This window comes from Saimiri boliviensis, chromosome 19 (assembly GCF_048565385.1).
Source record: "Saimiri boliviensis isolate mSaiBol1 chromosome 19, mSaiBol1.pri, whole genome shotgun sequence".
In the NCBI taxonomy this organism is placed as follows: Eukaryota; Metazoa; Chordata; class Mammalia; order Primates; family Cebidae; genus Saimiri; species Saimiri boliviensis.
The window spans coordinates 8,873,644-8,886,380 of NC_133467.1; the positions used below are offsets into that span (position 1 = coordinate 8,873,644).

General features: G+C 35.7%; 1 protein-coding gene across 9 annotated transcripts in view; it reads right to left on the reverse strand.

Moving 5' to 3' along the window:
- The window catches only part of HMCN1 (hemicentin 1), a 677,492-nt gene that overhangs the window by 116,244 nt on the left and 548,511 nt on the right, over nucleotides 1-12,737 (reverse strand). For all 9 annotated transcript variants that reach the window (XM_074389731.1, XM_074389733.1, XM_074389732.1 and 6 more), the window contains 5 exons: nucleotides 10,890-11,171; nucleotides 9,174-9,341; nucleotides 4,205-4,318; nucleotides 3,570-3,656; nucleotides 1,197-1,388 (listed from right to left, as the gene is read on the reverse strand). In XM_074389731.1, coding sequence (XP_074245832.1) covers nucleotides 1,197-1,388; nucleotides 3,570-3,656; nucleotides 4,205-4,318; nucleotides 9,174-9,341; nucleotides 10,890-11,171 — 843 coding nt within the window. The remainder of the gene's footprint in view (nucleotides 1-1,196; nucleotides 1,389-3,569; nucleotides 3,657-4,204; nucleotides 4,319-9,173; nucleotides 9,342-10,889; nucleotides 11,172-12,737) is intronic.

Genomic DNA, 12,737 nt, shown 5'->3' on the forward strand with positions numbered 1-12,737 from the left:
ATGGGACAGCAAGTATAGATATCTGGCATGGTTAAAATATGAAGTGGTAGAGACAGTAGAAGGTGAAGCTGCAAATAAGGCAGACGGTGGAAAGATAGAGGGTCAAGGGTGTAAGTACAAGGAGTAACTGTGAGCAAGAAGGAGAATTTATCCTCTGAGAAAAGAAAGGCCAAAAGCACTGAATTTATGGCTGGGAAGATTGGAAGCTGCAAACACATGCACTTAAATAGCCTCTACTTTGTCAAGTTGGTGGAAAAGAGGCTATGATTCAGATGTAGATCCCTCAGTCTTCCATGGACGAATGAACGAACATATATATACATATATATATATATATATATATATATATATATATATATATATATACACACACACACACACACACACACACACTACAGATATTATAAATATATGTATAAAATAAATATTTATTCATCGACACTTAAATAGCATCTGGTATTTTGATTTAATTTTTCTTGCACACATATCTTCCCTACTCAATTAGACTATAAGCTCCTTGAGGGCTGTGTTCAATATGTAAGGTTTCTATGTATGGTAGTATCTTTGTACTCCTTAAATGGTATAACTGATAACTATAAAAACAAACAAAAAACTATATAAATTTGCATACTCACACATAGGTCAGTTGATTTTAGTAGAATTATTTGATATGAGGAATCAAATGCAATAAATTTAGGTGGTACAAATTTCAAAAAGTGAGCACAAGTTAAAAATCTATTTTAAAGTCTTTCCTGAGACATAAGCAAGAACTGAATACAGCAACACACACAGTTATTTCATCACTCAGAGTACACAAAGACTATAATATGGCCAATTTCCAATAATGACAAAGTCTCACAAAAAAAGGATAGACTATCTCAGGTTGAGACCCAATCACTGTTTACCTGCTTCTCTTTGACCAACATATCTTTATCTTTCACTGCTGATTAAAGTCTATCTTGTTCAGAGTTGTGTTCCTAGCACAAAACACTGTGCCTAGAACATAGTAGGCATTCCATACCTGATAGATGAATTTATAACTTAATTCAGGAAAAACAGCAAATGTACACAAGCACTGGACTTCCTTACACGATGAAATTCTATGATAGAAACATTATTTGAGCAGAAAAAGTAAAGAAAATTTAGCCTACAGTCACATCAGACTCTTTAAGATATGAAGAAAAGCCCACACCTACCAAATATATTAAGGCTGAAACTTCTGCTCTTGTCACCAGCTGGATTGGAGGCCAAACATGTGTATCTTCCAGTGTGTGACACTTGGGCATCAGTAATTTGAAGGAAACGGCCACCAGACATAATGTGATGGGCTTCATCTTCTTGAAGGAGCTGCCCATCTTTGTGCCATGTAATTCCTGGCACCGGATTCCCTGTAAAAAGCCATTTCTGAGACCTGGCTAATAATTACATGTATACAATGGATAAACTGTGAAAGAGGAGGTTTTCACTCATTTGTCTTCCTGTATATCCCACTTCTAAAACACTGCAGAAACCATTCATTTAAAAATAACTATGCAAACTGACTTATTTTATAATAATGATTATGCCATAACTTTAAAAACATGCATAGATTAATACATAATTTTCAAATGTAGGTTAGTGTTCATCTATAAGTGAAATGATCTATATTGACCTTTGTGTTTAAATTTATACCATTCTTTAGACTATTACAACTAAGTATTTTCATAGTACAGTTTTAAAATAATGCAGCATTCATTTTTATTAAAAGTATTATTCATGAACACCTTTGCATTCATATAAAATTTTTGAAGATTTTATATTTTTGACGAGAAGCTGTAAAAAATTCAACAAGCAGATACTTTGAGTTTATACCAGGATTCTACCATAGGTAGATGGGTAAATAGATCAATAGAGATATAAATATATTACTTATTCTTTAATATTTACAGCCTCTAGAAAGAGATCCTGTATTTTTGTTTTCAAATGAGATCTATGTTAAGTATTAAGTTTTTAAATTATTCAAATAATTTTTTTGAAATTTTAAAACCATAAAAGCAAGTCATGTTGAAAAGAGGGCTAGGATGATATACTAACTTGAAGAGGGGACATTATAAAATGTAGGCAATGGTTCTCTATGCAGCTGTTGATAATTACTATATTATTTCTAGAAAAAAATGGACAGGTTAAGTAATAGTATATATAACGTTCTTTATATCTGCCCTTCTTAAAATAGAAACAATCCCCCTCTGCTTATTTAAATGTATTGCTCACATAAGGCAGGCAAACAATGAAATAAGAATCTCATTGAATCTTACTTAAAACTCTGGCTTTCCATAAAATGTTATGGGCTAGTTTTACTATTCCTTTAAAACTGCAAGTCCATCTACATACCATAAAAAGACAGCCTTGAAAATAATCCTCTTAGAGATGTGTTTATTTTGATTATATGCAACAAATCAATTTACTCATAAAGATGATGAAACTGGTTTAAAAATCTTTATTTTTCCTACTCTCTATTCCTTTTGTAATATGCAAACATACTAACAAAGGTAAAAATATTGTTCTTGGAAAACACCCTCTATGAAATAATGCCATTCTCACCAAAACTCCTATCTATATCTTTGAAATGAAATTTAAAAAAACAGGAAAAGGAAAGGAAGATACAAACACAGGGAAGGAAACAACATTTTTAAAAAGTAGGGTAAGATAAACATACATGTAAGCAGAAGCAGAATAATTTTTCAAAGGAGAATGATTTATTGAATTGAAAGAAAGGGCCAGTCCCTCCGTCCCTCCGTCCCTCCGTCCCTCCGTCCCTCTTTTCCTCCTAACGCACTTCCCCACTCTCTCTTTCTTCCTTCTTTTTCTTGCTGGTATTTCCTTTTTGTCCCCACAGAATCTGAAAGGTTTCCTCTATATTTCTACCAGCTATACTGGACTAGAATTCAATTTCAAATGCCCGTTACAGTAGATGGACTTTTTCTCAACTGATTAATGATGTATAGTGGGGCTCAATATCTACCCAAAGGAAAATAAATAACAAAAAGATACCTGCACTAACATGCTTTAGCACTATTCACAATAGCAAAGACATGGCATCTACCTAAGTTTCCATTAACAGAGATCGGATAAAGAAAATGTGGTGTGTATACACACATGCACACACACACATACACCATGGAATACTATTTATCCATAAAGAGAATGAAATCTTATCTTTTGCAGCCATATGGATGGAACTGGAGGCCTTTATCTTAAAGTGAAATAACTCAGAAATGAAAAGTAAATATAGTATGTTCTAACTTATAAAGAGATAAGTAATGTGTACAAATGGACACAGAAAGTGAAACAATAGGCCCTGGGGACTAGGAAGGGTGGGAGGTGGATGGAAGAGGGGTTGAGAGATGAGAAATTACCTTATGGGTAATGTTTACCATCCCCAAGACTTCACCAGTATGCCATACATCCATGTAACAGAACTAAACGGGTATCCCCTAAATATATAAACAATTTTAAAAAGATATGTGGTGGAGGCAATGACTATCAGTGAGTGGGAACAGCACCACAAGTCTGAGAGCCGAGCCCCATACCTGTCACTTCACAAGTCAGCGTAACACTCTGTTTCTCTTTTACCTTCACATCTTCCAATGTATTTTCACCCACAATATGAGGTGGCACTAAAAAACAAACAAACAAACAAAATAAGTAACAGCTGTAACAGCAAGGCTGCTATTTTATAGGTATCTATCTATGTTTTTATTAAGCTATGACCTTCAAAACAAATCCCCAATCCATATTCATTATTTTATTGTTAGAATGTCATAATATTTTGATCAATTCTACTTTTAAGACAGGTTATAAAGTTATATGCCATAAGTCCAATTATAATAAATTTTATTGTAATGTAAATCATAAAGTCTGCATAAAAATGTCAACAAATCAGCAAGAACATTTATTCTACGTATTTCTTCCATTATAACTCTAATACGCATTCACATTAAACAAGTCATTCAGCCTGTCAGAATATTATTGAGCAATTGTGAATTAAGACATTTTAATTTCTCCAAACAATTGCCGGATTGCCTCCAAACAATTCTAACATTGAATTCTTGCCATGAGTCACAGTTCAGGGGCCAAATAATACAGGTATGAGATCAAGTGGTAAATAAATCCAGAATTTAAGCCAATTAAATTTTTTTCTAGATATTATGAACTATATAAGTACCTAATACTGAAAGCCCAAAGATTTTTCTTTCTTCACCAGCTGCATTCCGTACGACACAAGTATATTGGCCGGTGTCTTCCATTCTGGTCTGCATTAGCCGTAGCATCCTGCCTCCTGCAGAAGCAAACCATCTTTTTAAGATGACTTAAAAAGAAAATGAAACTTTATAAGTCATCCAAGTGATGCTCAATTTAGGTACACACTTAATCTGTATGTTTTAGAGGCCTTGAATGAGTTTTTGTCAAACTTTTTAAAAAATCACATTTTAAACCTATATAACACACAATAGATGATGGTTCAGAAAAATCTTTTAGTTCAATGGATACAAATATAAATATAATGCTAGGTGACAGCAAGCAAGAAATGTTATTTCACAGAGAAGGTGATGTTTAAATGTCATCTTAAAAGGTAAATATATTTTAACACATGAGAGATAATGATATGGTTTGGCTCCGTGTTCCCACCCAAATCTCATCTCAAATTGTAATCCTCATAATCCCATGTGTCAAGGCTGTCTTTTTACTGTATGTAGATGGACTTGAAGTTTTAAAGGAATAGTGAAACTAGCCCATAACATTTTATGGAAAGCCAGAGTTTTAAGTAAGATTCAATGAGATTCTTATTTCATTGTTTGCCTGCCTTATGTGAGCAATACATTTAAATAAGCAGAGGGGGATTGTTTCTATTTTAAGAAGGGCAGATATAAAGAATGTTATATATACTATTACTTAACCTGTCAATTTTTTTCTAGAAATAATATAGTAATTATCAACAGCTGCATAGAGAACCATTGCCTACATTTTATAATGTCCCCTCTTCAAGTTAGTATATCGTCCTAGCCCTCTTTCCAACATGACTTGCTTTTATGGTTTTAAAATTTCAAAAAAATTATTTGAATAATTTAAAAACTTAATACTTAACATAGATCTCATCTGAAAACAAAAATACAGGATCTCTTTCTAGAGGCTGTAAATATTAAAGAATAAGTAATATATTTATATCTTCACATGTGAAGGAAGACCTCTCAAATGCTTGTGAAACCGTCAGATCTCATGAGAACTCACTATCATGGGGACAGCCTGGGGGAAGCCGCCCGATGATCCAATCACCTCCCACCATGGCCCTCCCTTCACATGCTCTCTCTCTTCTGCCACCTGGTGAAGAACGTGCCTGCTTTCCCTTCTGCCATGATTGTAAGTTTCCTAAGGCCTCCACAGCCATGCAGAATGTAAGTCAATTAAACCCCTCTCCTTTATGAATTACCCAATCTCAGGTATTTCTTTATAGTAGTATGAAAATGGACTAATACAGATGCTATTGTGAGTGTAGTATGAACGGGGAGATAGAGGTAGAAAGTGAGCATGAGACGTGGTGCCAAAAGCAGAGCAGGAGGAGAAAATGGGTGAGAGATGAGGCTAGATGGAGTATGGCCAGGTTGTGTGGGCCTGTGAATGCTATGCTGAGGAATGTTGACTTTGTGGTGTTCACCGAAGACCATGCAGTGCATAAACAAACAGGGCTCATGACACGATTTGTGCTTAGAAAGACAGCTGTAATCAGGTTGTTGGGAACAGAGTCCTAGTTTTCCACTGAACATGTAATATGGAATGTCAGAAAGATGAACAGACTAGACACCCAGATTTGGGTAACATCAATATATTACCATTACTTTAAATAGCAAAAACCACAATTACTTTTGCATCAACCTAATATAAGGAAGGTAGGATAATGAAGACCACCGGGTTTCAACTGAGTTTTGTGGAATCCTAGATTTATATAAAATGTTACGAGGTCACCTCATGCACTACTGATGCACTGCTTTTGTTTCTGTTTGTATTTTGAACATCTATGTAACATTTTGTTTGAAGAAATATTCATCCAAGAAATGCATAGAGACTGACAGTGAAACTCTAATATAGTGAGGGGTTTAATTTGAAGGGAAACTCTATTTAAGGATAAAGCAGAGGGGCCAACAAACGAGATGAAACAAAACCTGCAGAGAACTAAGAGACACCCTTAGAGAACAAAGTCCCGGGCACCATTTGAGGAGTAAGGTCCCACAAAAAAAAGTAGGTCATTTCTTGGATTTTGTAACAATTTTCTAGCTGGTATATTTTTGCTTGGCACCCTGAATTTGAACTAAAAACAATATAATGGTTAAACATGAAATTTTCATGTAAATATTCACCTGGGTCTGTTTGCCAGGAGTATTCAATCTGTTTTCTGTTTATATAAACACAAGCTGACATTGAACTTTTTCTATAAGCAACCTTCCCACCCTCAACCCACCTAAAGGTGAACTTAGTAGTATCTTATTTAGACAAACAAAGCTAATTACCTGAATCAGGCCTTTTTCCCGATTGAATTTAAGTAAAGATAAATTACCTAAAAATGCTTTAAAAACTTATGTCAATTAGGGAAGGATTCAAGCACTCACTGCTACTTCAGATTAGTGAGATCATAATATGAATCCAGTAGAGAGAGATTAAAGCAATACAACCTTTATGAATCACCGCTGGCCCTACAAACCTCAACCTCCTAAGTTTCACGATCTTCCTTTTCTCTTTGTTTTGTGGTCTTCTCACTTAAGACCAGTGAAAACCAAAAATGGGTTCTGATAATAAATTATACTTCTATGGAGACGCTTCTTGTACATATTAAATTTTTATAGCAGTTATTTTAAATTCTCAGGAGGACTAATATTAATAAAACAGAAGTGTCAGGAGACCGAAGACCAAGCAAGTAATATACCAGTCATTTGATTCTCATTTATCTATTGCACAACACACATGTTTTGATTGTAAAACTGAATAACTCCTTTGGCAGCCCCACAAGGTGAAATACTTATCATGTGTTCACTCAGGGATCTCCAGCTGCTAGTCAAGCAAAACAAAGATAAAAGAGACCAAAACAGCACTCCTGTAAATTTGTAACACACTGGAGTACATCACTTTAGTTTGCCTTTTTCAATTCCAGGAGCTCTGCTGCACTTAATATATTTAATAACAGTTCCTACTTTCTCAGTAATTGAACATTTTTTAAAAACCCAGAAAGATGAATATAATTTCAAGCCAAGAAGTTAATGTATTTAGGCTTTGGTAACCAAATTTTAATAAAATCTTTGTTATTAGTATGCATTTCTTAAGCTCAAAAGAGACTGAGAGTCCTGTTAAGTTAAAAACATCATAGTGAGGACACAGGAAAGTTTCCCAGGACAGGGGGACCACAGACCTTTACCAGGTTGTCTATGACAATAACAACAATAGGTATTGGACGACAGAAGCAAGGGCTGTGTTAACTGTTTTAGACATCTCATTTTCTCCTTACAGAAACCCTGGGGCAAATACTATGATTATCACTTTACAAGTGATCACACCGAAGTTAGCAAAGTTAAGTAACTAGTCTGAGGTTATAAATATAGTGAGTATTATAGACAATAAATGCGGTTAATAGCAATGCACATTTTTCATTAAGCTCCTATCACTTATAGACCAAGCTCAGGAAGAAACGGGGGAACTTAGGTTTTTTAAACCTAATTATAGCACTGGCAAAGACTGTTTTCTGAATACGCCTTCAGTGGTGATAATTGAAACTTAGAGCACATTTAGGGGAAGAGAGCTTACTGCCACTTAAAGTAGCTCATCTTGACTTTAAGCAAGCTAAATATTATTTTAAGCTGTTTGTATTCAGACACAAATCTGTCCCTAGAATCTTCCATATACTGAAATTACTTTTAACTTCTGAAACTAGACAAAACCAACATAATCTTTTCTACACATGGCTCATCAAATATTTAAATTTACTTTGGATTATATACAAAATACACTACAAGGTTTATGTTTCCAGGCTAAATACAGACATATTAATCATGTGATAATTCCCCATCATAGTTATTTTTCTTTGAAAATACTGGCATTAAGCCTTTCTTTTTGTCTGTCTTAACAAATTCTGCTACGTTTATAGTGCAAAATTCGCTTGCTTTTCTTATTGGAGAAAATATAGTTTATTTATATGGCAAAATAATGCATTTGTCGTCTTCATAATCACATTGTATTTTAATGCATACTGAGAAACTAACACAATTCAGATATCTTTTCATATTAAGAGTTCTGAAGCTATACTTTGCCATAATTTCATCACTGGTTTGACTATAAGTGCAAAGAGATTATAAAGTAGTATAATTAGAAAATTAGATAGAGGGCTGTCATGAGCCTTATTTAACCATCTTGTGAAGTTTAACCCAAAAGCTCCAGCATGAAGTGTGTTTGAATTTGGATGTCTTCAATCACACATTAGATATTTTTCTAAGTATCTAAGCTCTTTATTAATCAAAAATTTGGCAAGATTATCTTAGTCTGTATCTGGTCATTACCAAAATGGGCCGAGCACATATTTCTACAGCTTGACTTAAATATCTCTCTCTATGCTTACATTGATCTACAAATGACAAACTATTTATTTAGACTTTCCTACAAAATTATGTGAGGAATATGATCAATATCTCTTGACAATAAAGTCTTAGCTCACAGGAAACTATCACATCTTAGAAATGTAAACATCACTGAGATTAGTCATGAATACGTTGAAATACTAATATTTGGTTATAAAGCTATTTTACATAACAGGATTCACTGTAGACTTTGGATTCAATTTCAGCACTTCCTATAATTCTTTTCAAATTGGTTGATACTCATTGCAGGATGAATGCTTTGACATGTCCATGACTGACGTATCAGCAAGTGCCAAGATTTGTTTTCTAAAGGGGTCTAGAGACATTTGAAGATTTCCCATTTTCATATAGCCTCTTAGATCCTTTTAAATATTTTTTTTCTTAATATGATTAGTGAGTATTATAGTAAGCAGGTAGGTTAAAAAAAAAACAATAAAAACCCTGAGAAATTTGAAATTAAGGAGAAGTTGTGAACATGTGAAGCTAACAAGATTATAAGGCTACCAGAATTTCTAATACCTGAGAGAATCCTCACAGAATTGCTAACGCTGATAGGCCACCCATCTTTAAGCCAGGTTATGGAAGGCAGGGGAATTCCAGAAGCTTCACAAGTCAAGGATGCTGAGTTCTTTTCCACCACACTGATATTTTCAGGTGACCTATGGTTTCCTATGATGCTTGGAGGAGCTGTAAGACAAAATAAAACAAATAGGGAATGGAAATATTAGTTACCTGACATATATATTTGATATACTTGATGCTGTATATCAAATATCAAATCCTAAAATCCTAAACAGTGTATGGTAATAGGACTTCCATCTTCTGATCATCAGTAAGCAAAATAAGCAATCAAAACAATCAGCTCTGTGTGTGTGTATCTCATTCCTGGAAGTAAAAATGTCACTTCTGACACAATCTTAGCAGTAAATTATTTTCATATTGTTATTCCAGTAGTGGTGAGTGATTTTGTGTGAGTTAGTCATCCCTTCTTTTTTTTTTTTAAATTGCAATTTCAACTTTCATTTTAGATTAAGGGGATACATGTGCACGTTTGTTACATGGGTATATTCTGTGATGCTGAGGCTTGGGGTGTGATTGATCCTGTCATCCAGGTGGTAAGCACAGCACCCAGTAGTTTTGGAACCCCTGGCTCCTTTCCTCCTTCCCCTTCAGTAGTCCCCAGTGTCTACTGTTGCCATATTTTTGTCCTTGAAAACCCAATTTTTACTACCCACTTGTAAGAGAGAACATGAGGCATCTGATTTTCCATTCCTGCATTAATTCACTGATGATTACAGCTTACAGCTGCATTCACGGTGCTGCAAAGGACGTGGGTTTTGGTTGCGTATTATTCTGTGGTGCATATGTACCACATTTTCTTTATTCAGTCCACCATTTATTAATCAGCACCTCGGCGGATTCTATATCTTTGCTACTGTGAATACAAATCACTTCTCTTTTCTTGCAAATTCGTAATATGGATTCATAACTTTTTGAAAGAAAAGACTTTCTAAGAAATCAATCATCTAATCCTAAAAATTAAGAGCAGTCCAACAAAAAATACTTAAAACTAATTCATATTCCCTTTAGTGTTATGATTCCTATAGCTTTGGCACATACATTGGCTGCAAACTATAGGATATTAACACTGAGCTTCACACATGTCTTAACTGAGTTCAAGTTACGAGATTTGTGTCCATTAAATTTACCGGTTTCTATAGTTCTAAAAATTATAGTTCAAATTGTACACAATGTCATCATCCCTGTGTATGTGTATGTTTGGTCTATTCTTATTGACATTAGCGACTCATTCATTAGAGTTAGAATATTAAAGCTGACTTCAGTATAACTCATGCCCAACTGATGAAAAGGCAGTAAATTCTAAGGAACCTACATTTATACAAGACCAGTTAAGTCAGCGAATTTGGAAAACACAAAATAAAGGAATTTTACTTGGGACAGCATTGGACTAAAAGCACTTGAAGACCACAATTTCCGACTTTACCGTGTGCTTTCCTTAAAGAATATCCAATATGTGCTTATTTCAGCAAGGTAAACAATGTGAGGTCAGGCACAGAAGGATAAATGATGAGACTGACCCAGGGAAGAGGTATATATGTTTAAAATGATGGATTATAAATAAATGACTTTCAATACTTGAGGCCTATACCTCCCAACCAGTATGCTAGATTATATTAGCCAGTGAATGGATATATTGACCCTCTTTACTCTTACCATGGACACTTAAGTCATATTTTTTATCAGTCATTCCTGCTACATTCACAGCAACACACACATAACGGCCTGTGTCAGATACATGAACGTTCTTCAGCTGAAGGATGTGACCTTCATCCAGTATTTCCACTCCCTTTGCCTTGATCAAGGGGCGGCCGTCTTTTATCCAGGTCACTGTTGGTTGAGGAATACCCTGCACCTTACACTCCAAAGAGATACTCTTCCCTCGGGTCACGATAATTTCAGTAGGGTGGCTGCCACTGTTGGTTATGGTTGGTCTAACTGTGGGTTGGAGGAACATAAAAAACAAAACAAAACAGGCAATGTTGGCTTCAAGTCTTACATAGAAATTTTCGTCTGCCAAACTTAAATATATTTTTATGTTAAAATACAAACTACTAAAGAAAAGACCCAGGACTAACAGACATGATGTTATTATGCTGAGAGGTGGAATTCTTCTCCAATGTTTTAAGTGGGTTCAGACCCAAAATGAAGCTATTGACACAGTAAGAAAAGACTGCTGTGTTTGCTAACTTTCCACTTTTGAGAAGCTGTACAAATATTTGAACTTATCACTTGTAGCCCTGCGTTACGTAAGACTTCCTAGTACTCATTTAAAATACGTACAGTAGCCTAGCTTACAACCCAATGTCTGCTACCAACTCCTTTCTTCCTTCTCCCTTTTACAATATGAGTTGGAAAAGATGAGACAGTTTCTCAGTCTTGCTGGAAAACTGGGGTAACCACATGAATGAATTTAGGCCTATAAAATCTAAGCAGGTCTGCTGGGATTTTGGGGGAAATTTTTTGCTCTCCTGGTAAAAGAGAAAGATAGCAGCCCTTTCCCTTCCTCTTGCCTTCCATGTGGAATTGATATCACGATTACAGCTACCATCTTGAGGCCATGAAGGAGGGACAAGGGGAATGCCAGAGCGCCTATCCTGATACACTTAAGCCGCTGACCAACTCCAGCGACTAATGCTAACCTCCGCCACCTCATTATATGAGAACATAAACCTTTACTTGGTTAAGACACTGTTACTCTGTTACTTGAAGCTGAATTCACGTATCACTGGAACAAAACTAGATCAATTCTAACACATATGTGTGTGGGAGGAAAAGTGGGCCAGTGTCAGTAATCCTGCCTTCCCGTGCCCGTCCTACTACACACAAGCCAAGTGACCTTGTTCAGCCAACAAAACCTCTCTGATCTTAAATGTCCACATCTACGGCCTGGCACGGTGGCTCACACCTGTAATCCCAGCACTTTGGGAGGCCAAAGTGGGCAGATTATGAGGTCAGGAGTCAAGACCATCTTGGCTAACATGGTGAAACCCTGTCTACTAAAAATACAAAAAATTAGCCAGGTGTGGTGGCGGGCGCCTGTAGTCCCAGCTACTTGGGAGGCTGAGTCAGGGGCATCGCTTCACCCTGGAAGGCAGAGGGTTCAGTGAGTGGAGATCGCACCACTGCATTACAGCCTGGGAGACAGAGCGAGACTCCGTTTTGTCTTATATATAACAGCTAGTATGAAGATTAAATGAGAGTATAACTGTCTTAAGCACTCTAAGATCTTATACAAGTAAAATATTCTTTAAAATATTTTTACATATTGTAAATATCCCCTATGGTAAAATGCTTCCCCTTCCCCCTCTACGAGTCCACTATCTGCCCCCAACAAATTACAGCCATATTGATGTGTCTGCCATTGGTGAGCTAATGCAGAATGGACAGCTGTATGGCCGAATAACTAACAGCCAGACGGAAGTACTTGCTCTCCAGTTATGTCAGCACAATTTAAATGTGTGTGTCCTAAGATAGTTACAACCATACCATTTCGGATGAACA